The 24760-nt window shown below is 44.7% G+C and overlaps 1 protein-coding gene across 1 annotated transcript in view; it reads right to left on the bottom strand.

Annotated features, from left to right (window-relative positions):
- Positions 1–24760, bottom strand: part of loxhd1b (lipoxygenase homology PLAT domains 1b) — a 388496-nt gene that overhangs the window by 45297 nt on the left and 318439 nt on the right. The window contains exon 41 of the mRNA XM_059989781.1: positions 6439–6556. Within this exon, the coding sequence (XP_059845764.1) occupies positions 6439–6556 (118 nt within the window). The remainder of the gene's footprint in view (positions 1–6438; positions 6557–24760) is intronic.

Here is a 24760-nt window from a genome sequence, read left to right as displayed (position 1 = left end):
ACCTCATATAGCACCCTTTGGAGAAGTGCAGTTGGCTTCATCTATAAGTACTCCTCTGTTCAGCCAAGGTGGTATGTGTAGGGTGGGAAACATTGTCCAGAATTGCCAGGATTTTCCGTAGGGTCCTTTGTTCTACCACAGTCTCCAGTGTGTTCAGTTTGACTCCTTTAACAGAAGCAGCCTTTCTAATCAGTTTATTGAGTCTGCTGGCATCACCCGTGTTGATGCCATTGCCCCAGCACACTACTGCTTAGAAGACTGTACTGGCAGCAACAGACTGGTAGAACATGTGAAGGAGAAGCCTGCATACTCCAAAGGACATCAGTCTCCTCAGGAAGTAGAGGTGACTCTGGCCCTTTTTGTACACAGCCTCTGTGCTGGTGCTCCACTCAAGTCTGTCATCCGGGTGCACCCCCAAGTACTTGCAGGTCCTCATCACATCCTTGTCCTCACCATCAATAGTAAAACCACAAAACCTCAAGACATAGGAGAATTAGGCCATTCAGCCCATTGAGTCTGCTCCCTCATTCCATCATGGCTGATCCTGGATCCCACTCAACCCCATACACCTGCCTTCTCACCATGTCCTTGGATACTTTGACTGATAAGGAAAATATCAACTTCCACCTTAAATATACCCACAGACTTGGCCTCCACTGAAGTTTGTGGCAGAACATTCCACAGATTTACTACTCTCTGGCTAAAACAATTTAAAGGCCGTGCCCTCTAGCTCTGAACACCCCCTCCATAGGGAACATCCTCTCCACATCCACCTTATCCAGTCCTTTCAGCATTCGGTATGTTTCAATGGGATCTCCAATCATCCTTCTAAATTCCAGTGAGTACAGGTCCAAAGCTACCAAACACTCCTCATATATTAACCCCTTCATTCCCAAATAATCTTTGTGAACCTCCTCAGGACTCTCTCTAATGACAATACATCCTTTCTGGGATATGGGGTTCAAAACAGTTGACAACGCTTTAAGTGTGGCCTGACCAGCGTCTTTAAAAAGCTCAGCATTATCTCCTTGCTTATATATTCTAAACCCCTTGAAAGGAAGAGGATGGCAGCAATGATAGGGGACTTAAGGAGCTTAAGAAGGAAATTAGGAGAGCCAGAGGGGGCCATGAGAAGGCCCTGATTAAGGAAAACCCCTAGGCATTCTACAAGTATGTATGTGAAGAGCAAGAGGATAAGACACGAGAGAATAGGATCAATCAAGTGTGATTGTGGAAAAGTGTGTATGGAACCGGAAGAGATAACAGAGGTACTTAATGAATACTTTGCTTCAGTATTCACTATGGAAAAGGATCTTGGTGATTGTAGGGATGACTTACAGTAGACTGAAAAGCTTGAGCATGTGGGAAAGAGGATGTGCTGGAGCTTTTGGAAAGCATCAAGTTGGATAAGTCACCAGTACCAGATGAGATGTACCCCAGGCTACTGTTGGTGGCGAAGGAGGAGATTGCTGAGTGGATGTTGTTCCATTATTCAAGAAAGGGAGTAGAGATAGTCTAGGAAATTATAGACCAGTGAGTCTTACTTCAGTAGTTGTTAAGTTGATGGACAAGGTTCTGAGAGGCAGGATTTATGAAGATTTGGAGAGGCATAATATGATCAGAAATAGTCAGCATGGCTTTGCCAAAGGCAGATCGTACCTTGCGAGCCTGATTGAATTTTTTGAGGATGTGAGTAAACACATTGATGAAGGTAGAGCAGTAGATGTAGTGTATATAGATTTCAGCAAGGTATTTGATAAGGTACCCCATGCAAGGCTTATTGAGAAAGTAAGGAGCCATGGGATCCAAGGGGACATTGCTTTGTGGATCCAGAACTGGCTTGCCCATGGAAGGCAAAGAGTGATTGTAGACGGGTCATATTCTGCATGGAGGTTGGTGAACAGTGCTGTGCCTCAGGGATCTGTTCTGTGAGTCCTACTCTTCATGATTTTTATAAATAGAAACACAGAAAACCTACAGCACAATACAGGCCTTTTGGCCCACAAAGCTGTGCCAAACATGTCCTTACCTTAGAAATGACCAAGGATTACCCACAACCCTCTATTGCAACATACTGGTGCCGCAAAACAACATATGTCAGTGATGTGAAGCTGATTCTGATTCAGAATGTTTCATCATTCTTACGTGACATGTACTTTCAATGGAAACTGGGCGATGGTCAGGAATGGAAAGCCAATTGCTCTTCTACACAATGATTTTTACTCTCATCAGTTCCATAGCCCAACAGACCTCAATCAGTTTCATTTGCAAATCACAGCTCAACACCATTCCAGGGAATAAACTTTGTGATTTCTGTGACTCAAGATTCAAGATTGTTTAATGTTATTTCCAGTGTAAAGGAAAATTAAAATAATTGTTACTCTGGATCTGATGCAGCACAAAAGCATACACAGTAGGATAAAGAACAGTACACTAATAATAAATGCCTTAAATATAAAAACACTGATTGTATGTCCATAAACTGTTGCTAGGCACAGGTGTATCTGTACATAAAGTGACTGAGAGGAAATGATAAAGTAGTGGTGGGTGGGGGTGGGGATGGGGCTGTGGCGGGGTGGTGATCAGAGTTACAGGGGAGTAGTCACCCTGAAGTTGCAGGAGGCGAGTAGCTGGGTGACTATCAGGAGAAATGGAAATAGGCAGTTAGAGCAGAACACCCCTGTAGCCATTCCCCTCAAAAACAAATATACCACTTTGGATAATTTGTGGGGGATGACCTCCCAGGAGAATGCCACGGAGACCGGGTTACAGGCACTGACCATGGTTCTGTGGTGCAGAAGGAAAAGAGAGAGAAGAAGGGAGCGGTAGTGACAGGGGACTCAATAGTGCGGGGACCAGCAGGAGATTCTGTGGATGTGAACGGGACACCCGGATGTTATGTTGCCTCGCAGGTGCCTGGATCAGGGATGTTTCAGATCATGTCCACAACATTTTGGAGAGGGAGGGGGAGCAGCCAGATGTCTTGGTACGTATTGGTACCAATGACACAGGAAGGAAAAGCAATGATATCCTGAAAAGAGAATTTAGAGAGCTAGATAGAAAGCTGAGAAGCAGGGCCTCCTGGATTGCCAGCAGGATTGCTGCCTGTGCCAAGTGCCAGTGGGGGTAGAAACAGGGGGATCTGGCAGATAAATGTGTGACTGAGAAGCTGGTGCAGGAGGCAGGGCTTCAGGTTTTTGGATTATTGGGATTTCTTCTGGGTGATGTAAGACCTGTACAAAAGTAACAGGTTGCACCTGAACCCGAGGGGAACCAATATTCTCTTGGGCAGGTTTGTTGGAGCTGTTGGGGGAGGGTTTATACTAACTTGGCGGGGAGGTAGGAACTGGAGTGAAGGGACTCGGATAGGATGGATGGTGAAAATGTAGTGTGCAGTCAGACTGTCGGGAAGGACGGGCAGGTGATGGGACTTAGTTGCAGCAACAGGCTGAGTATCAAATCATTATGGATGCAGAATCAGAAAGGGCAGCAAATACGGTACTCAAGGTGTTGTACCTAAATGCACAAAGCATTAGAAGTAAGGTGGATGATCTTGTTGCAATATTAGAGATTGCCGAGGTATAATGTTGTAGTCATTACTGAAGTGTGGCTGAAGGATGGTTGTAGTTGGGAGTTGAATGTCCACAGTCAAGCATTGGTGGAGGGACAGGAAGGTAGGCAGAGGGGGTGGTGTGGCTCTACTGGTAAATCAGTAGAAAGATGTGACATAGGATTGGAAGATGTTGAATCTTTGTGGGTTGAGTTAAGAAACTGCAAGGGTAAAAGGACATTGATGGCAGTTATATACATGCCTCCCAACGTGGCAAGCAGGTCAATTGGGAAAATCAGGTTGGTAATGGATCTCAAGAGAGTGAGTTTATTAAATGCCCAAGAGATGGCTTTTTAAAGCAGTTTGTCATTGAGCCTACTAGGGGATCTGCTATACTGTTATGTATAACTGGGTGTTATGTAATGAACCAGAGGTGATTAGGGAGCCTTAGGTAAAGGAACTCTTAGGAGACAGTAATCACAATATGACTAAGTTCAACTTGAAATTTGATAGGGAGAAAGTAAAGTCTGATGTAGCAGTATTTCAGTGAGGTAAGGGAAATTACAGTGGTATGAGAGAGGAATTGGCAAAAGTAAATTGGAAGGAGCTGCTGGCAGGGATGACAGCACAACAGCAATGGTGTGCATTTCTGGGAAAATGAGAAAAATGCAGGACATGTGTATTCCAAAAATGAAGGAACTCTCAAAAATGGTAGAATAGTACAATCATAGCTGACAAGGGAAGTCAAAGCCATTGTAAAAGCAAAAGAAAGGGCATACAACAAAGCAAAAATTAGTGGGAAGATAGAGGATTGGGAGGTTTTTAAAAACTACAGAGAGCAACTAAAAATCATTAGAAGGGAAAAGATTAAATATGAAAGCAAGCGAGCAAATATTATCAAAGTGGATAGTAAAAGTTTTTTCAAGTATGTGAAAAATAAAAGAGAAATGAGGGTGGATATAGGACCGCTAGAAAATGAGGCAGGAGAAATAATACCGGGGGACAAGGAGAAGGCTGATGAACTAAGTAAGTATTTTGCATCAGTCTTCACTGTGGAAAACACTAGCAGTATGCCTGATGTTGTAGTGTGTGAAGGAAGAGAAGTGGATGCAGTTACTATTACAAGAGAGAAGGTGCTCAAAAAGCTGAAAGACCCAAAGGTACATAAGTCACCCAGATCAGATGAACTGCACCCTAGGGTTCTGAAAGAGGTAGCATTAGAGATTGTGGTGGCATTAGAAATGATCTTTCAAAAATCATTGGACACTGGCATGGTGCCAGAGGACTAGAAAATTGCAAATGTCACTCCATTCTTTAAGAAAGGAGGAAGGCAACAGAAAGGAAATTACAGACCTGACCTCAGTGGTTGGGAAGATGTTGGAATCAATTGTTAAGGATGAGGTGATGGAGTACTTGGTGACACAGGACAATATAGGACAAAGTCAGCATGGTTTCCTTCAGGGAAAATCCTGCCTGATGAACCTGTTGGAATTCTTTGAGGAGATTACAAGTAGGATCGATAAGGAGGCTTCAGTGGACATTATATATTTGGACTTTCAGAAGGCCTTTGACAAGTTAAGAGCCAATGGTATTACAGGAAAGTTACTAGCATGATTAAAGTATTGACTGATTGGTAGGAGGCAGCAAGTGGGAATAAAAGGATCCTTTTCTGATTGGATTTCAGTGACTAGTGGTGTTCCACAGGGGTTGGTGTTGTGACTGCTTTTTTGCTGTATATCATAGTGGATTTAGATGATGGAATAGATAATTTTGTTACCAAATTTGCAGATAATACGAAGATAGGTGGAGGGGCAGGTAATGTAGAAACTGGAGGGATGCAGAAAGGCTTGGACAGATTAGGAGAATGGGCAAGAAAGTGGCAAATGAAATACAATGTTGGAAAATGCAGGGTCATGCACTTCGGTAGTAGGTTGTTGGGTATGTTCAAGGGAGAGATTGATTGGTTCATGATTGGATATGGCATCAAAGGTTATGGGGAGAAGGCCGGGGAGTGGGGCTGAAGATGGAAATAAAATAGGATCAGCCATGATTGAGTGGTACAGCAGACTCAATAGGCCAAATGGCATAATTTTGCTCTCATGTCTTATGGTCTTAGAAACATAGAAAACCCGCAGCACAATACAGGCCCTTTGGCCCATGAAACTGTGCCGAACATGTCCTTACCTTAGAACTACCTAGACTTACCCACAGCCCTCTATTTTTCTAAGCTCCATGTACCCATCCAGGAGTCTCTTAAAAGACCCCATCATTTTCACCTCCACCACTGTAGCCGGCAGCCCATTCCATGCACACACCACTCTCTGCATAAAATACTTACCCCTGACATCTCCTCTGTACCTACTTACAAGCACCTTAAAATTGTGCCCTCTTGTGGTAGCTATTTCAGCCCTGGGAAAAAGCCTCTGACTATCCACATGATCAATGCCTCTCATAGTCTTAAAGAGGATCGTTGGGATCACAGTCTGTTGAAAGAGGAACGTTTGTAGCACATTCTGGTCAAAGGGGAATCTTGGGAGAAGAGTCTGGTTGAACGGGATCATTGGGATCACAATCTGGTCAAACAGGATCATTGGGATCAGTCTTGTTAAATTCTGCTCCTATGTCTTAAGATCTTATGGGTTTGTGGGTGGAGATGTTGATCAAACTTACTGCTTAGGGAAGGCACTTCCTTCGAGGTAAACTTTATCACACACAGAGAAATTTCTGCGTTTGTTGAAGAGAAATGGAAAAACATAACATTATGCATCCCTTTCCTATTCTATAGACCCAAGGAAATAGATTGCAGCTGTCTTCTTCCTCCCTTATTGTACATCCCTGACCACCGCCTCCTGTTCAGCTCTGGGCTGATGTTGTGGTGTCACAATCACCTTATCCAGGAACCAGTCAGAACGGCATCCTTTAGCATCAGTGCGAATCCTTATTTTTCTGAGCGGCCCAATGTCGGCAATCACCATGTTGAAGGTGTCCTCCTGACCCCTCTCAAACCTGAAAGATGAAGGCAAGGTGAGAATAAGAGCTGTGAGAAGTTATATGGTTGACACACTGTTGTGATAATCCAGACCCAAGATATCACAATAACTCTACCCAGGTTTCACTCACACAGAGTTATAGAACAGAAAGAGGCTTTTTGGCCCATCCAGTCTATCCGGAACTATTATTCTGCCTCTTCCAACCTGGACATGACTCTCTATACCACTCCCAAACATTTACTTATCCTATCTTCTCTGAAATATTGAAATCAAACCCTCATACACCACTTTTTCTGTCAGCTTGTTCCACAATTTCACCGCCCCCTCAGGTTTCCTCTAAACATTTCACCTTTCACCCTTAGCCTGTGACCTCTGGCTCTAGTCTCACTCGATCTCAGTGGAAAGACTGTTTGCATTTACTCTACCTATACCCCTCATAATTCTGTATACCTCTATCAAATCTCCCCTCAGTCTTCTGTGTTCCAGGGTATAAAGTCCTAACCTATTCAACCTTTCCCTATAACTCTGGTCCTCAATTCCCAGCAACATCCTTGTAAATTTTCTTTGTGCTCTTTTAATCTCATTGATATCTTTCCTGTAGGTTGGTGACCTTGATCATGCCTTTCACAAACAAGAGAAAATCTACAGATGCTGGAAATCCAAGCAACACATACAAAATTCAGAACAAGAAGGCAACGGGAGAGCACCCAAGGATTTCCAGCGGGAAGACATTTTGAGTTCTCGGGTGAAGAGAGAGGCCAGACTGCGCAGGCGCGTGACATCAGCCTGTTGAGCGCAAACAGTTTAAAAAGAAGGCAGCCATATCCAGCGGGCAGTGGAGTGAGGGGCAGCAGAGTGAAAGGGCTTTGGCTCCACTGGCTTCGGTGGTAACGGGACAAGGTGAGGCAATTGTTGATTGCAAAAGGAGATAATATGTGTGTGTGAGGCCAGTTTTCTGTGGTCGGTGTCAGATGTGGGAGGTCCTGGAGTCTCCTGGTGTCCTGGACGGACATATCTGCACTCGGTGCACACAGATGCAACTCCTAAAGGACCATGTTAGGGAACTGGAGCTGCAGCTTGATGACCTTCGCCTGGTCAGGGAGAGTGAGGAGGTGATAGAGAGGAGTTACAGGCAGGTGGTCACTCCGGGGCCACGGGGGACAGAGAAATGGGTCACAGTCAGGAGAGGGACGGGGAAGAGTCAGGTACTACAGAGTACCCCTGTGGCTGTACCCCTTGACAATAAGTACTCCTGTTTGAGTACTGTTGGGGGGGACAGCCTACCTGGGGGAAGCAACAGTGGCCATGCCTCTGGCACAGAGTCTGGCCCTGTGGCTCAGAAGGGTAGGGAAAGGAAGAGAAAGGCAGTAGTGATAGGGGACTCTATAGTCAAGGGGTCAGACAGGGGATTCTGTGAACACAGGAAAGAAACTCGGATGGTAGTTTGTCTCCCAGGTGCCAGGGTCCAGGACGTTTCTGATCATGTCCAAGATATCTTGTGGTGGGAGGGAGAACAGCCAGAGGTCATGGTACATATTGGTACCAATGACATAGGTAGGAAAAGGGAAGAGGTCCTGAAAGAAGACTACAGGGAGTTAGGAAGGAAGTTGAAAAGCAGGACCTCAAAGGTAGTAATCTCGGGATTACTGCCTGTGTCACACGACAGTGAGAGTAGGAATAGAATGAGGTGGAGGATAAATGCATGGCTGAGGGATTGGAGCAGGGGGCAGGGATTCAGATTTCTGGATCATTGGGACCTCTTTTGGGGCGGGTCTGACCTGTACAAAAAGGACAAGTTGCACTTAAATCCCAGGGGGACCAATATCCTAGCGGGCAGGTTTGATAGAGCTGTTGGGGAGGGTTTAAACTAGTTTGGCAGGGGGGTGGGAATCAGAATGTGAGTGCAGGGATTAAGGTAGAAGGACAAGGGCATGATGCTAAGAGTTCTGAGTTGATGAGGAAGGACAGGCAGGGGACAGAATATAATTGTAGCCAGTTAAAGGGGTTGAAATGTGTCTATTTCAATGCTAGGAGTATTAGGAATAAGGAGGATGAACTTAGAGCATGGATTAGTACGTGGAACTACGAAGTTGTGGCCGTTACTGAAACTTGGTTGAAAGAAGGGCAGGATTGGATGATGCAGGTACTGGGGTTCAGGTGTTTTAAAAGGAACAGGACGGGGGGTAGAAAAGGTGGGGAGTGGCATTGCTGGTCGGGGATAGCATCACGGCTATAGAAAGGGAGGACGCTGCAGAGGGAGTGTCCACTGAATCGGTGCGGGTGGAAGTCAGAAGTAGGAAGGGATCAATCACTGTGCTGGGAGTAGTCTATAAACCCCCAAATAGCCCTCAGGACACCGAGGAGCAGATAAGCAGGCAGATTTTAGAATGGTGCAGGAAATACAGGATGGTAGTTATGGGTGATTTCAACTTCTGTCATATTGACTGGCACCTCCTGAGTGCAAGGGGGATAGATGGGGCTGAATTTGTCAGGTGTGTTCAAGAAGGATTCCTGACACAGTATGTGGACTGGCCGATGAGAGGAGAGGCCATACTGGATCTAGTTCTGGGTAATGAACCTGGTCAGGTGACAGACCTCTTGGTGGGGGAGCATATTGGTGAGAGTGACCACAACTCCCTTAGCTTCAGCATAGCTATGGAAAGGGATAAAATTCTTTCAAAATGGTAAAGTGCTTAACTGGGGAAAGGCTAACTTTGAAGGGATGAGGCAGGAACTAGCGAGAGTAAATTGGAAACAGATGTTCAAAAGGGGAAAGCACAGAAGTAATGTGGGAGAAGTTTAGGGACCACTTGAGCTAAGTTCAGGATAGGTTTGTCCCACTGAGGCAAGGGAAAAATGGTAGGAAAAGGGAACCATGGCTGACGAAACATGAGGCAACTCATCAAGAGGAAAAAGGAAGCATTTGTTAGCTATGAGAAGCAGGAAGTAGGAGGCACTTATGAGAAATATAGGGTAGCCAGGAAAGAGCTAAAGAAAGGACTTAGGAGAGCTCAAAGGGGGCATGAGAAGGTCTTGGCATGTAGGATTAAGGAGAACCCCAAGGCATTCTATGCGTATGTGAATAATAGGAGGATGACGCGAACAAAGGTGGGACCGCTAAAAGATAAAGAGGGCAACATGTGCCTGGATGTAGAACAGGTTGGGGAGGTCCTAATTGAATACTTTGCTTGAGTATTAACAAGTGAAAAGGATCTTGATCAGGATGAGGTTGAAATAGAGCGGGCCTGTGTATTGGACAATGTGGAGATTAAGGAAGAAGTGCTGGATATTCTTAAAAACATTAAGATTGATAAATCCCTAGGGCCAGATATGATACACCCCAGGTTGTTGTGGGAATGGAGAGGAGAGATTGCAGGAGCATTAGCTGTGATCTTTGAATCCTCTTTGGCTGCAGGGGAAATGCTGGAGGACTGGAGAATGGCAAATGTAGTTCCCTTGTTTAAAAAAGGTAATAGGGAGAAACCTGGGAACTATAGACCAGTGAGTCTTACGTCAGTGGTATGCAAACTACTGGAAAGGATTCTTAAGGATAGGATCTACGAGCATTTGGAGAAGTACAGTCTACTCATGGATAGTCAACATGGCTTTGTGAAGGGAAGATCATGCCTCACGAGCCTGATTGAGTTCTTTGAAGAGGTAACAAAAGAAATTGATGAGGGTAGGGCAGTGGATGTGGTCTACATGGACTTTAGCAAAGCATTTGACAAGGTCCCTCATGAGAGACTCATCTGGAAAGTCATGAGGCATGGGATCAGTAGAACCTTGGCTGTTTGGATAAAAAATTTGCTTAAAGGAAGAAAGCAGAGGGTAGTAGTGGAAGGGAAGTATTCTGCCTGAAGGTCAGTGACTAGTGGAGTGCTGCAGGGATCTGTCCTGGGACCCCTGTTATTAGTGATTTTTATAAATGACCTGGATGTAGAGGCAGAAGAATGGGTGAATAAGTTTGCAGATGACATAAAGATTGGAGGAGTTGTGGATGGAGCTGTAGGTGGTCGAAGGTTAAAAGAGGATATAGACAGGCTGCAGAGTTGGGCAGAAAAATGGCAGATGGAGTTCAATCCGGACAAGTGTGAGGTGATGCATTTTAGAAGGACAAACCAGAAGACTGAGTACAGGATTAATGGTCAGTTACTTAAGAGTGTGGATGAACAAAGGGACCTTGGGGCTCAAATCCATACATCCCTCAAGGTCACTGCACAGGTTGATAGGGTAGTTAAGGCGGCCTATTGGGATGCTAGGCTTCATTAACAGGGGGATTGAGTTCAAGAGTGGAGAGGTCATGTTGCAACTCTACAAATCTCTGGTGAGACCGCACTTAGAATATTGTGTTCAATTCTGGTCACCTCATTATAGGAAGGATGTGGAAGCTATGGAGAGGATGCAGAGTAGATTTACCAGGATGTTGCCTGGTTTGGAGAACAAGTCATATGAAGCAAGATTAGCAGAGCTGGAACTTTTTTCTTTGGAGCATAGAATGAGAGGGGACTTGATAGAGGTCTACAAGATTATGAGAGGCATAGATAGGGTGGATAGTCAGTACCAGTTTCCCAGGGCACCAATAGCAAACACCAGAGGGCATACGTACAAAATTAAGGAAGGGAAGTTTAGGGGAGACATCAGGGGTAAGTTTTTCTTTTTACACAGAGGGTTGTGAGTGCCTGGAATGACTTGCCAGGGATGGTGGTGGAGGCTAAAACATTAGGGGTATTTAAGAGCCTCTTGGACAGGCACATGATGAAAGAAAAATGGAGGGTTATGGGGTAGTGTGGGTTTAGTACTTCTGTTTTAAGGATTATATGGGTTGGCACAACATGGAGGGCTGAAGGTCCTGTACTGTGCTGTAGTGTTCCATGGTTTTATGGTTAAAATGCTGGAGGAACTCAGCAGGCCTGGCAGTATCTATGGAAAAAAGACCTGATGAATTGTGTGGGCCTGAAACTTTGACTACTCTTTGCCATAATGCTGCCTGGCCTGCTGAGTTCCTCTAACAGTTTGTATGTGTGCTGCTTGGTCATGTTAGCTTGGTCAGCAGATCAGTGGTCCTGTTCCCAAATAATGCAATAGTATCAGATTACATAATTCACAAGATCTTTCATCCTCCCAGTGGTGTTGGCGGATTGTGGCAGTACTGTGTGTCAACCAAGGGAAGTGATGACGTGTGATGGACGCCTCTCAATGCCTAAAGATTCGGAACATTGAATGGAAGCTGCCCAGTGGCTGTGGAACATTGCTTCCTCACTGCTCGGCTTTGTTGTTGGGTGGTGGCTCCCAGCTCTAGTGACTGGGTTCGAGCCTGACCATTGAGGTGGTTTGTGCATTTAGTTCTTGACCACTTAACACTGGTTCCAATTATTCAAGATTCAAGCACATTTATTATTAAAGAATGTATAGATTATACAACCTTGAGATTTGCTTGCTCACACTGGCCACAAAGCAAGAAACCTGAAATAACCCAATTTAAAGAAAAAAATAAAAAGACCTACACTTGATGCACAAAAGAAAGGGAAAAAATACTAATCATACTGTTATGATCCCAGCCCCCTCCTTTGTGAGAATCGCAAGAGCACCCATTGGGGGGGGGGGGGTCAGTAGACCCAGGAAGTGAGAGAGAGAGAGAAATGTGAAAAATTGCACGTCCCACCAGGGATACAGAATAAGATGCCAGCAACTATTGTCTCATGGAGACCACGTGAAAAGCCCTCGGGCAAGGTGGGCTGGTTGAGAGAGAGATTGCATCATCCCAACCTGATTGACACCCGCGACTCCGTGAGGAAGTATAAAGGAGAGTCTCAGGGGAACAGCCCTTCAGACGCACCAAGAAGACACGAGAGTGTTCCCGCAGCAGCAGGATGCCATTCTGAAGGAAGACACGTGCGTTAGATTCCGGGATTGGAATTTGTGGCTGGAATCACAGAAAACCACTTTTAACTAACATCGGGGAGAGGAAACCAACGCTCCCCCAATTTCACGGAAGATTCATCAAGACTCGGCAAGTTCTTTCTCTTCTCCCCCAACCTCTCTCTCTCGGTCGCCCCACGCAAAACCCATCGATTTTCAAAGGGCTGAGGCCTGCAGACTTTCAGAGTGACTTTTATATTTCCAACGGACAATCTATTAACCCCTAGACACCAGCAGAGCTCACTTCTTAATGATGATTATCACTATACCCGCGCTTTAGATTGAATGTTGACGATGTGCACTATCTGAATGTATGTATTAACCCTGCTTTTGTGTCCCTTTATAAATAAAAACGTTTGAAAATAGTGACACCAGACTTCAACAGACCTCTCTATCTTTGCTGGTAAGTTATCCAGTTACGGGATTCGTAACAATACAAACAGTTGAAGTGAACAACAGCATTCAGAAACAAAATGGCATCATCAGATCTGAACCCAAGAGCAGCCTAGACTAGGCCCAAAACCTCGCTTATCAGAATATCATATTCGCGAGCATGGAGCACAGCAGCCGGGGCAGTCTTCATAGCCTCAGCAACATGGAAATGACCATCACAGAGAGCAAGCAAAATCAGCTCTTATCCTGAATGACACCATGTCTTTTCAGTGCATCTAGGCCAGCATTTAAATTGACCCAACGACAGAACAGCAAAAGGCTCTGTGCCCTGAAGAGAGGAGTGAAGATTGGGGAGAGTGAGCAAAATTGGCTTTCGCCCTCAATCTGGGCAGTGTTTAAATTGTCTAAACAACATATTGTACCTTGCACTAGGACCCAGGCACTGATTACATGAAGGGCTCCAGGCCTAAACCACGCAGCTCAGCAACTCACTCTGGGCCCAGATGTTGCCACCCGGCGAGTCACTCCATACCCAGATTTTGCCACCCAGCCCGAAGGCACTCTCAAGCTCTTTAAATCAGCTCGACATCTAGAGCAATCCAACCTTGCTCCCAGGCCATCTGTATGAGCATTAGAACTCCATCTGCATCGAGTCATGCCCCAAATTCTCCTTGCCATCGCTCACTGTTTGCGACGATAATTTAACACAATTTACTTCAGAAGAGACATCAATTTAATTTAGGTCCATGACTAAACATTAAAAAGGCAGTGCTTCATGGCAATTTTTAGAACTGAATTGCACCCAATCAGTGAACAGGATTCATTAGAAGAGGCAAATAAAAAGAAAAGACAGGGGCAAGCGGAGCGGCCATTGTGTGAGTTAGCCAGTCTGCAGTGGGAAGGCTTTGGCGAGATCCGATTGGGCAAGGTTTAAGTTTCCTCTTCTTTCCTTACCTGTTAGGGCAGTAGGAGTAGTTCCAGGGGCTGTGCTTTGTTCTGTGCGTGAGATGTGGAAATTCTGGGAGATCTTCAGCCTCCCAGATAACCACATCTGCACTAAGTGAACGGACCTTCCTGATCAGCCACCCCTGCAGGGCCTTATTAAATCCGCGTAGACAAATTTCACTGCCTTGACCTCGGCCACTTTCCTAGAAACATTCTCAAAATACTATAAGATTGGTTAGACATGACCTATCACACAGGAAGCCATGCTGACCATCCTTAATCAGTCTTATGTCTATCCAAATACTCATATCGAGTCCCTTTGAATACCTTCCAATAACTCTTCCACAGCTGATGTCAGGCTCCTGGCCTATAATTTCCTGGTTTATGTATTTATGTTTAGAGCCTTTCTTAAACAGTGGAACAGCAATGGCTATCCACCAATACTCGGGTGCCTCTCCTGTCACTAAGGATGATTTCTGATTTCTTTCTCAAGTGTTCTCTCATATTTCTTGTACTCCACGAGCACCTCACTTGTTCCTACTTGCCTATTCCTGCTACGTACCTCCTTTTTCCTCTCAAACTTTTGTTTTTGTCTGCCTCCGACTTTCAAGTACACCTTTGGTCATTTTGTCCTCTTGTCCTAGACTCCCCTACCATGGGAAATAACTTTGTCATATCTAATCTGTACAGGCCTTTTAACATTTGAAATGTTTCTATGAGATCCCCTCTCATTCCCCTGAACTCCAGGGAATACAGCCCAAGAAGGGTGCGGAAGGGGCCGAAAGGTGTGGGGTAGGTCCCTCCTTTGTGAGAATCGCAAGATCACTATTGATTTGGGTCAGGAGACCCAGGAAATGAGAGAGAGACGTGCGGAATGTCTTGACCCCCCCCCCCCGGTGATATAAAGCTACGGGAAACGGCCATTGTCTCTTGGAGACGGACTTGTGTATTACGATACTGTGCTACGTGGAAGCCCTCAGGCAAAGTGGGCTGGTTGAGGGAGGGATTGCATCACCCCCAACCTGATTGACATCTGAGACCCTGTGAGTCAGGATAAAAGAGGGTCTGTGGGAACAGCCCCTCAGATGCACCAGAAGAAACGCTAGCGATCCTGTAATAGCAGAAGCCGGTGGGGAGGCCACGTGCATTCGGTTCCATTTGCCCCAGAACCAGTGCCCTTTACCACGGAAAAATGGCTTTTAGCTAACAACGGGGAAACCAACTCCCACCGACTCTCGAAGGATTGACATCATAAAAGGACTGGGCAAGTTTTAAACCCGTCTCTCTCTCAAACCAAAACGCTGCAGCTTGAACGAACTAACAGTGACTTTTATATTTCCATCGGACAATACATTATCCCCTAGACAACGATAGAGCCATTTCTTATTGATTATTATTATACCCGCGCATTTAGATTTAGTATTGATGACGTATATTATCTGTATGTTTGCATTGATATTATTTTGTGTATTTTTATCAATAAATACTGTTAAAATAGTACCATCAGACTTCAATGGACCTCTCTATCTTTGCTGGTAAGCAACCCAGTTATGGGGTTCGTAACAGTATCATTGACAAATTTAGCAACAAATCCATTAATACCGTATTCCAAATCATTGACTTACATCATAAAAAGCAACGGTCCCAACACTGACTCCTGTGGAATTCCACTGGTAACTGGCAGCCAGCCAGAATAGGATCCCTTTATTCCCACTCTCTGTTTTCTGCTGATCAGCCAGTGCTCCACCCATGCTAGTAACTTCCCTGTAATTCCATGGGCTCTTATCTTGCTAAGCAGCTTCATGTGCAGCACCTATCAAAGGTCTTCTGAAAATCCAAGTACACCATGTCTACTGCATCTCCTTTGTCTACCCTGCTTGTAATTTCCTCAAAGAATTGCAGGAGGTTTGTCAGGCAGGATTTTCCTTTCAGGAAACCATGCCAGCTTTGGCCTATCTTGTCATGTGCCTCCAGGTACTCAGTAATCTCATCCTTAACAATCGATTCCAACAACTTCCCAACCATGGACATCAGGCTAACAGGTCTATAGTTTCCTTTCAGCTGCCTCCCACCCTTCTTAAATAGTGGAGTAACATTCATGGTCAACAATGCTTGGTGCGATCCCTGGAATGTGCATGCCCTCAAATCCTTTTGTGCCCCAGACCTGCTGTGCAGACCCTACTGGCTGCCTAGGGAGCTCACGGCTGTTATCATCACAGTGGTGTACATTCCACAGCAGGCTAATACTGATCGGTCTCTCAAGGAAATGAACGAGATCATCAACACGCTGGAGACTGCACACTCAGAGGCTGCCTTCATCGTCGCCAGTGACGTTAATCGAGTGTCACTGATGAAAGTTTTGTCAGCACATCCAGGTGAGCACTCGTGGAGATAACACACTTGACCACTGCTACACTCCCTTCCGCAACGCTTACGAAGCTCTCCTCCACCCAACTTTTGGAAAATCAGATCACTCTTCAATCCTGCTTTTGCCAATGTACAGGCAGAAGCTGAAACAAGAGGCGGCCATAGTTAAAACCGTTCACTGTTGGTCCGACCAATCGGCCTCCCTGCAGCAGGACTGCTTCGATGACGTCGACTGGAAAGTCTTCCAGGATGAGGATGTCTCTGAACTCACAGATGGAGTCACGTGCCTCATCCGGAAGTGCATCAACGATGTTGTCCCTCAGAAGTCGGTCAGGGTCTCCCCGAACCAGAAACCCTGGATCAATAGTTCCGTGTGAGCAGCACTTACCGCGCGACATAGAGTTTACACTGTCGGCAATCAGCAGGAGCTCAAGAAAAGCAGCTACGATCTGCGCAAAGTTATCAAGGCTGCAAAACAACAATACAGGGACAAGATTGAGTCAAGATTCACAACGAATAGCACATGTGACTTGTGGCGAGGGCTGCATACCATCACAGACTTCAAGCCAAACATTGTGGTGCCACCAACTTTGCCACCTCTCTCCCAGATGAGCTCAATCGGTTTTACACTCGGTTTGATGTCGCTAACTCTGAGCCTCCGAGGAAAACCTGCAACCTGGTCACCTCTGAGGCTGAGGTACGCAGATGTTTCAAAACAAGTGGACAGTCGCAAGGCTGTGGGACCGGACGGCATCCCAGGGCGAGTACTCAGGATGTGCACAACTGGCAGGTGTGTTTACAGACATTTTTCACCTCTCCCTCTCCCAGTGCAGAGTGCCGTCCTGCTTCAAAACATCGACCATAGACCCTGTATCTAAAAAGACCAAGGTAACTTGCCAGAATGACTGGCGCCCTGTTGCACTCACCTCAATAATAAGCAAATGCTTTGAGAGGCTGGTCAAGGACGACATCTGCAGCTTGCTACCACCCAAGCTGGACCCCCTACAATTCACCTACTGACACCATCGGTCAACAGATGATGCAATAGCCACAGCTCTACATACTGTCCTTACATATCTAGAGAAGGATACCAATGTGAGAATGCTGTTCTTGGACTATAGTTCAACATTCAACACCATAATTCCATCCAGGCTCGACAGGAAGCTCACAGACCTCGACCTTGACCCTGCCTTGTGCAGCTGGATCCTGGAATTCCTTTCAAATGGCTGGAAGGTGGTAAGAGTGGGCTCCCTCACCTCCAACCCTCTGACTCTCAATACAGGAACACCTCATGGCTGTGTATTAAGTCCCCTCTTTTACTCTCTGTATACCAATGACTGTCGCCACCCACAGCTCTAATACGCTAATTAAATTTGCCGACGACACTACATTGATTGGCCTAATCTCAACCAATAACAAGGCAGCCTCCAGAGAAGAAGTCAACTTTCTGACACAGTGGTGTCAAGAAAACAACCTCTCCCTCAATGTCGCAAAAACAAAGGAGCTGGTTGTGGATTACAGGAGGAATGGAGACAGGTTAACCCCTATTGACATCAATGGGGTTGAGCGGGTAAACAGCTTTAAGTTCCTCGGCATCCCCATCACCGAGGACCTCACGTGGTCTGTACACACCGACTGTGTGGTGAAAAATGCACAACAGCACTTCTTTCACCTCAGATGGTTGAGGAAGTTTGGTATGGGCTCCCAAATCCTAAGAACTTTCTACAGGGGCACAATTGAGAGCATCCTGACTGGCTGCATCTCTGTCTGGTATGGGAACTGTACCTCCCTTAATCGCAGAACTCTGCAGAGAGTGGTGCAGACAGCCCAGCACATCTGTATTTGTGAACCTCCCACTATTCAGGACACTTACAGAGACAGGTATGTAAAAAGGGCCCAAAGGATCATTGGAGATACGAGTCACCCCAACCACAAACCGTTCTAGCTGCTAGCATTCGGAAAATGGTACCGCAGCATAAAAGCCAGAACCAACAGGCTCTGGGACAACTTCTTCCACCAGGCCATCAGACTGATTAACTCACGCTGATTTGAGTGTTTTCTATGTTACATTGACTGGTCTATTTACTATAAATTACTATGATTGCACATTGCACATTTGGATGTAGACGTAATGTTAAGATTTTTACTCCTCATGTATGTGAAGGATGTAAGAAATAAAGTCAATTCAATTCATTTCAATTCAATTAATTGGAAAGGAACACTGGCAGGGATTGTAGCAGAGCAACAACGTTTGCAGTTTCTGGGAGTAATTCGGAAGGCACAGGATAGATACTTCCCAAAGAAGAATGTTGTTCCAATGTTGTTTGTCATATACATTAATGATCTGGATGATGGGGTGGTAAATTGGATTAGTAAGAATGCAGATGATACTAAGGTAGGTGGCGTTGTGGATAATGAAGTAGGTTTTCAAAGTTTGCAGAGAGATTTAGGCCAGTTAGAAGAGTGGGCTAAACGATGGCAGATGGAGTTTAATGCTGATAAGTGTGAGGTGCTACATTTTGGTAGGAATAATCCAATTAGGCCATACATGGTAAATGGTAGGGCATTGAAGAATGCAGTAGGACAGAGTGATCTAGGAATAATGGTGCATAGTTCCCTGAAGGTGGAATCTCATGTGGATAGGGTGGTGAAGAAAGCTTTTGGTATGTTGGCCTTTATAAATCAGAGCATTGAGTATAGGAGTTGGGATATAATGTTAAAATTGTACAAGGCATTGGTAAGGCCGAATTTGGAGTATTGTGTACAGTTCCGGTCACCGAATTATAGGAAAGATGTCAACAAAATAGAGTACAGAGAAGATTTACTAGAATATTACCTGGGTTTCAGCATCTAAGTGACAGAGAAAGGTTGAACAAGTTGGGTCTTTATTCTTTGGAGTGTAGAAGGTTGAGGGGGGATTTGATAGAGGTATTTAAAATTATGAGGGGGATAGATAGAGTTGACGTGGATAGGCTTTTTCTTTTGAGAGTAGGGGAGATTCAAACAAGACGACATGAGTTTAGACTTAGGGGGCAAATGTTTAAGGGTAACATGAGGGGGAATTTCTTTACTCAGAGAGTGGTAGCTGTGTGGGATGAGCTTCCAGTAGAAGTGGTAGAGGCAGGTTCGGTATTGTCACTTAAATCAAAATTGGATAGGTATATGGACAGGAAAGGAATGGAGGGTTATTGGCTGAGTGCGGGTCAGTGGGACTAGGTGAGAGTAAGCGTTTGGCATGGACTAGAAGGGCCGAGATGGCCTGTTTCCGTGCTGTAATTATTATATGGTTAAGAAGTATTCTAAAGGCAGGATGAGACAATCAGAGAATACTAAATGTTTCTTCAGATGCATGAAGTGTAAAAGAGAGGTGAGAGTAGATAGCAGATTGCTGGAAAATGATGCTGGAGAGGTTGGAATGGTGGACAAGAAAATGGCAGATGAACTGAATACGTATTGTGTATCAGGTGTCACCGTGGAAGACACTAGCAGTAACTTAGAAGCTTGAGAATGTCAGGGGGTAGAAGTGACTGAAGTTGCCATTACTAGCAAGAAGGTGCTTGAGAAACACAATGGCCTGAAGGCAGATAAGTCACTTAGACCAGATGGTGTATACCCAGAGTTCTGATAGAGGTGGCTGACAAGATTGTGGAGGCATTAGTAATGATCATTCAAGAATACGAGATTCTAACATAGTTCCAGAAAATTGCAAATGTCACCCCACTCTTCATGAAAGGACAGAAGCAGAAGAAAGGAAATTATCGGCCAGTTAGTCTGACCTCAGCGACTGTGAAGATGATGGAGTTGATTTTAAAGATGTGGTTTTGAGGTACATGGAGGCACATGATAAAATAGGCCGAAGTCAGCGTGGTTTCCTCAAGGAAAAACCTACCCTGACATATCTGTTGGAATTCTTTGAAGAAGTAACAACCAGTATAGACAAAGGAAAATCGGTGAATTTTGTGTACTTGGATTTTCAGAAGGCCTTTGACAAGGTGCTACACACCATAAGACCATGACATAGGAGCAGAATTAGGCCATTTGCCCATCGAGTCTGCTGCGCTATTCCATCATGGCTGATCCCGGATCCCACTCAACCCCCTACACCTGCCTTCTCATCACATCCTTTGATGCTCTGACCAATCAGGAAACAATCAACTTCCACCATAAATATAACAGTGGACTTTGCCTCCACCACAATCTGTGGCGAGTATTCCATAAATTTACTACTTGCTGGCAAAAAAAAATTGATCTTCACCTCTGTTCTAAAGGGACGTCCTTCAATTTTGAGGCTATACCCTCTAGTTCTGGATACCTCCGCCATGGGAAACATCCTCTCCACATCCACCCTGCATGTCCTTTCAACATTCAGTAGGTTTTAATGAGATCTCTCCAAATTCTTCCAAATTCCAGTGAGTTTAGGCCCAAAGCTGCCAAATGCACTTCATATGTTAACCCCACACGAGGCTGCTTAACAAGTTAAGAGCTCATGGTATTACAGAAAAGATACCAAAATGGGCAATCTGCAGAAGGAGTGGGAATAAAGGGAGCCTCTACAGGTAGGCTGCCCGTGATTAGTGGTATTCCAAAGGGGTCTGTGTTGGGACCATTCTTTTTAAGTTATAAGTCAATGATTTGGATAGTGAAATTGGTGTCTTTGTGGCCAAATTTGCAGATGATACAAAGATAGGAGGAGGGACAGCTAGTTTCAAGGAAGCAGTAAGGTTACCGAAAGATTTAAGGCAGATGAGGAGAATGGCAAAGAAGTGGCAGATGGAATACAGTGTCAGAAAGTTTATTCATTTCCACAGATGATGCCTGACCTACTGAGTTCCTCCAGCATTTTGTGTGTTTTCTCTTGGATTTCCTGTATCTGTAGATTTTCTCATTCTTGGGAAGTATATGGTCATGCACTTTGGTAGGAGAAATAAAAAGCACAGACTTGTTTCTAAATGGCGAGAAAATACAAACATCTGTGGTGCAAAGGGACTTGGGAGTCCTCGTGCAGGATTCGCTAAAGGTTAATTTGAAGGTTCAGTTGGTGGTGAGGAAGGCAAATGCAATAATAGCATTAATTTCAAGAGGACTAGAATATAAAAGTAAGGATGTAATATTGAGGCTTTATAAGGCACTGGTGAGGCCTTACTTGGAGTATCGCGAGTGGTTTTGGGCCCATTATTCTGGAAAGGATATTCCGACATTGGAGAGGGTTCAAAAGAGGCTCACTAAGAAGATTCTGGGATTGAAAGACTCATCATATGAGTAGGCTTTGACGGTTTTGGGCTTGTACTCCCTGGAATTCAGAATAAAAGAATGATAGGGATCTCATTGAAACTTATCAAATGGTGAATGTCCTTGATAGAGTGGATGTGGAGAGGATGTTTCCCATGATGGGTAGTCTAAGACTAGAGGACATAGCTTCAGAATAGAGGGACATCCATTTAAAATGGAGATGAGGAGGAATTTCTTCAGCTAGAGAGTGGTGAATCTGTGAAATTCCTTACCACAGGTGGCTTTGGAGGCCAAGTCATTGGGTATATTGAAGGCAGAGATTGATGGATTCTTGATTAGTCAGAACATGAAGGGATATGGGGAGAAGGCAGGAAATTGGGGCTGAGAGTGAAATGGATCAGCCATGAAGAAATGGAGGAGCAGACCCAATGGGCCAAATGGCCTAATACTGTTCCTATATCTAATGGATACATACAGTGGATACTGGTTAATTGGGCCATCGGTTTATCAGGGCAGCTGCTTATTTGGGACAACTCTGAAAGAACAAAAATGAACCAGGAAAACAGACGGGATGCATTCATTTATTTAGGTCACTATGTCACTTAATTGGGGCAGGAGACTGTTGCCAAACAGTTTCTAACTAGGTTAGTTGTGTTTGCTAGTGTGACCGTTAGATGCTACACCATACTTGAAGCAAACAGTATTCAAATAACATCATTTGCATATCTTTGTGTTGAAAAAGCAGCGATTTTTGACACTGTCTCTCCCTCTACTGCCCAATACACATTGTTGGTGAGAAAAAAGCAGTAAGTCAATTTGGAACTGTCTTGCTCATTGTGGTTTCAAGCATTCAGACTTGGAGATGCCAGAAATGGGCAGGAGTGAAAATTAAGCAATTTCATTACTTCAGCAAGTTGGGTACTATGAACAATCTGAAGGTATCGACAATCATCTTGAATGTTACAATGAAAAGGAAGATTTGGAAAATGCAGTCATTGACAGCAGTGTATGAAAGCATTTTCTGCAGTAAGTGTCTGCACTGATTTTGTTCATTTACAGTCAATCAAAAGAACACCACACTGTACACTCACAAACAAGAGAAAATCTTGAGACACTGTACACTGGATGAATTTCTTTGTCTATAACCATGAGGAACTAATATACAGTTTTATAATACTGTAGCAGTTTTACAAGTGTTTTAGTTTGTTCAGTATTTCAGTTAAATACATAATTTGTTACTCAGTTTGTCTTTTTATATCTTTGTAACTATTTCCATGAAACTTTGGCTAATTGGGGCAGCCACTTAATTGGGCCAAAATGTACTGGTCCAAATGAGTCCCAATTAACCATAATGCACTGTGTGTGCGTCTAGTGGTAGTCCTTTGGATTGGAAGAAGACATGCTGTTTGCAGTTCATCTGTGAACACGGAGGTGGCTCTGCAGTCCCAGTCTGGGAGCGCAGAGTCTAGCACAATGGGGGCACTGGGAGTCCGTTGTAATAATTGTGGCTGCTGTTCTGTGACGCTGTTCACGGTTTTCCATCAGTTTTTTCTTCAAAACTGGTGTAGGCTTCATAGCACAGCGCTCGCCAGCGGGTTCTGTCAGCAGCCGCAGCTTCTAGTTCCCTTGGCTGGATGTCACAGTAGTGTAGTGTTTCCTTCACAGCGTCTTTGTAGCGCTTGTGTGGACAACCTCGAGGTCTCTTTCCAGTTTCCAGTTCACCATAGAGCAGCTGGCGAGGCATACGGTGGTCGTCCATTCCGATGACATGTCCCACCCACCGCATCTGGGCTCTGATGATCAGGGACTCAATGCTGGTGGACTCTGCATGATCCAAGACCTTCAGGTTGGAGACACAGTCTTGCCAACAAACACCAAGGATGGAGAGGAGAGTGCACATGTGAAATTTCTCTAGTTTGATGTGTTGTTAGTACAGAGTCCAGGTCTCACATCCATATAGGAAAGAAGGGATGACCACAGCTCTGTAGACTTTCAGCTTTGTGGAGACACGGACGTTGTATTGATTGAGCACTCTGGTATGCAGCCTCCCCAGAGCCTGGCTGGCCTTGCTGATCCTGGAGTCAATTTCTTTGTCTGAAGACCCATCACTTGAGATGATGCTTCCGAAGTATTTGAAGCTGTTCACATTTGTCAGCTGGGTGTGGTCAACAGTGATTTTTGGTTCTATGGGGTTGGTGTTTGGCACGGGCTGGTGAAGTACTTCAGTCTTGTTCAGACTGATAGTCAGGCCAAAGAGCATAGCAGCGTCTGAGAATTTGTTCAGCATCAACTGTAGATCGCTGTCTTTGCATGCCAGGAGTGCACAGTCATCTGCAAAAAGGGTTTCTTGAATGAATATGGAGAGCCATTCAATCAGTACCTGATGTACACTCCCTCCTTCAGACCTTGGACAGCATGTGACAACATGCAAGTGAAGAACAGATTGAACTGGACTGGGGCTAGTACACAGCCTTGCTTCACCCTATTGGAAATGGCAACTGCAGCTGACGTATCACCATTGCAAAGGACCTGTCCAGTCGTTCCGTCCTGGAGCAAATGAATCATCTTCATGAATTTCTTAGGGCATCTGTAACGTCTCAGGATGATCCAGAGAGCCTCCCTGTTCACAGTGTCAAATTGTCAGGTCAAGGAAGACAGAGTAAAGAGGCTTGTTCTGCTTGATGCACTTCTCTTGACTTGCCTCACGGCAAATATCATGTCTACTGTAATCTGTTCTGGCTGAAAGAACTGTGCCTCTGGGAGGTTCCTTTCCGAGACAGTGACAGGTCTGTTCAGGAGAGTGCTGGCAAAAGTCTTGTCTGCAATGTATATATTATTGAACTAGGAAACAGGAGCAGGAGTAGACCATCTGGCCCATCGAGCCTGCTCCACCATTCAATAAGATCATGACTGATCTGGCCATGGACTCATCTCCACCTACCTGCCTTTTCCCCGTAACCCTTAATTCCCCTACTTTGCAAAAACCTATCCAACCTTGTCTTAAATATATTTACTGAGGTAGCCTCAACTATTTCACTGGGGAGAGAATTCTACAGATTCACCATGCTCTGGGAAAAACAGTTCCTCCTCATCTCCATCCTAAATCTACTCCCCTGAATCTTGTGGCTGTGACCCCAGATATCTCATGAAATTTATTGTTTTATAGCAGTAGTACATTGAAATACATAAAAAAGTAATTACTATAAATTTCAATGAAATAAACATATATAATTAAATAAATAGTACAAAAAGTAAGTAAGTAAATAAATAAATAACAAGTTAAAAGTAAATAAGAATTTCCAGCATCTGCAGATTTCCTCGTGTTTGCTAAGTAAATAAGTAGTTTGGCATTGATGCACCATCAATA

Source organism: Hypanus sabinus, chromosome 14 (genome assembly GCF_030144855.1).
Source record: "Hypanus sabinus isolate sHypSab1 chromosome 14, sHypSab1.hap1, whole genome shotgun sequence".
In the NCBI taxonomy this organism is placed as follows: domain Eukaryota; kingdom Metazoa; phylum Chordata; class Chondrichthyes; order Myliobatiformes; family Dasyatidae; genus Hypanus; species Hypanus sabinus.
The sequence above is the reverse complement of the archived record's forward strand: the minus strand, read 5'-3'. Positions and strand labels throughout refer to the sequence as shown.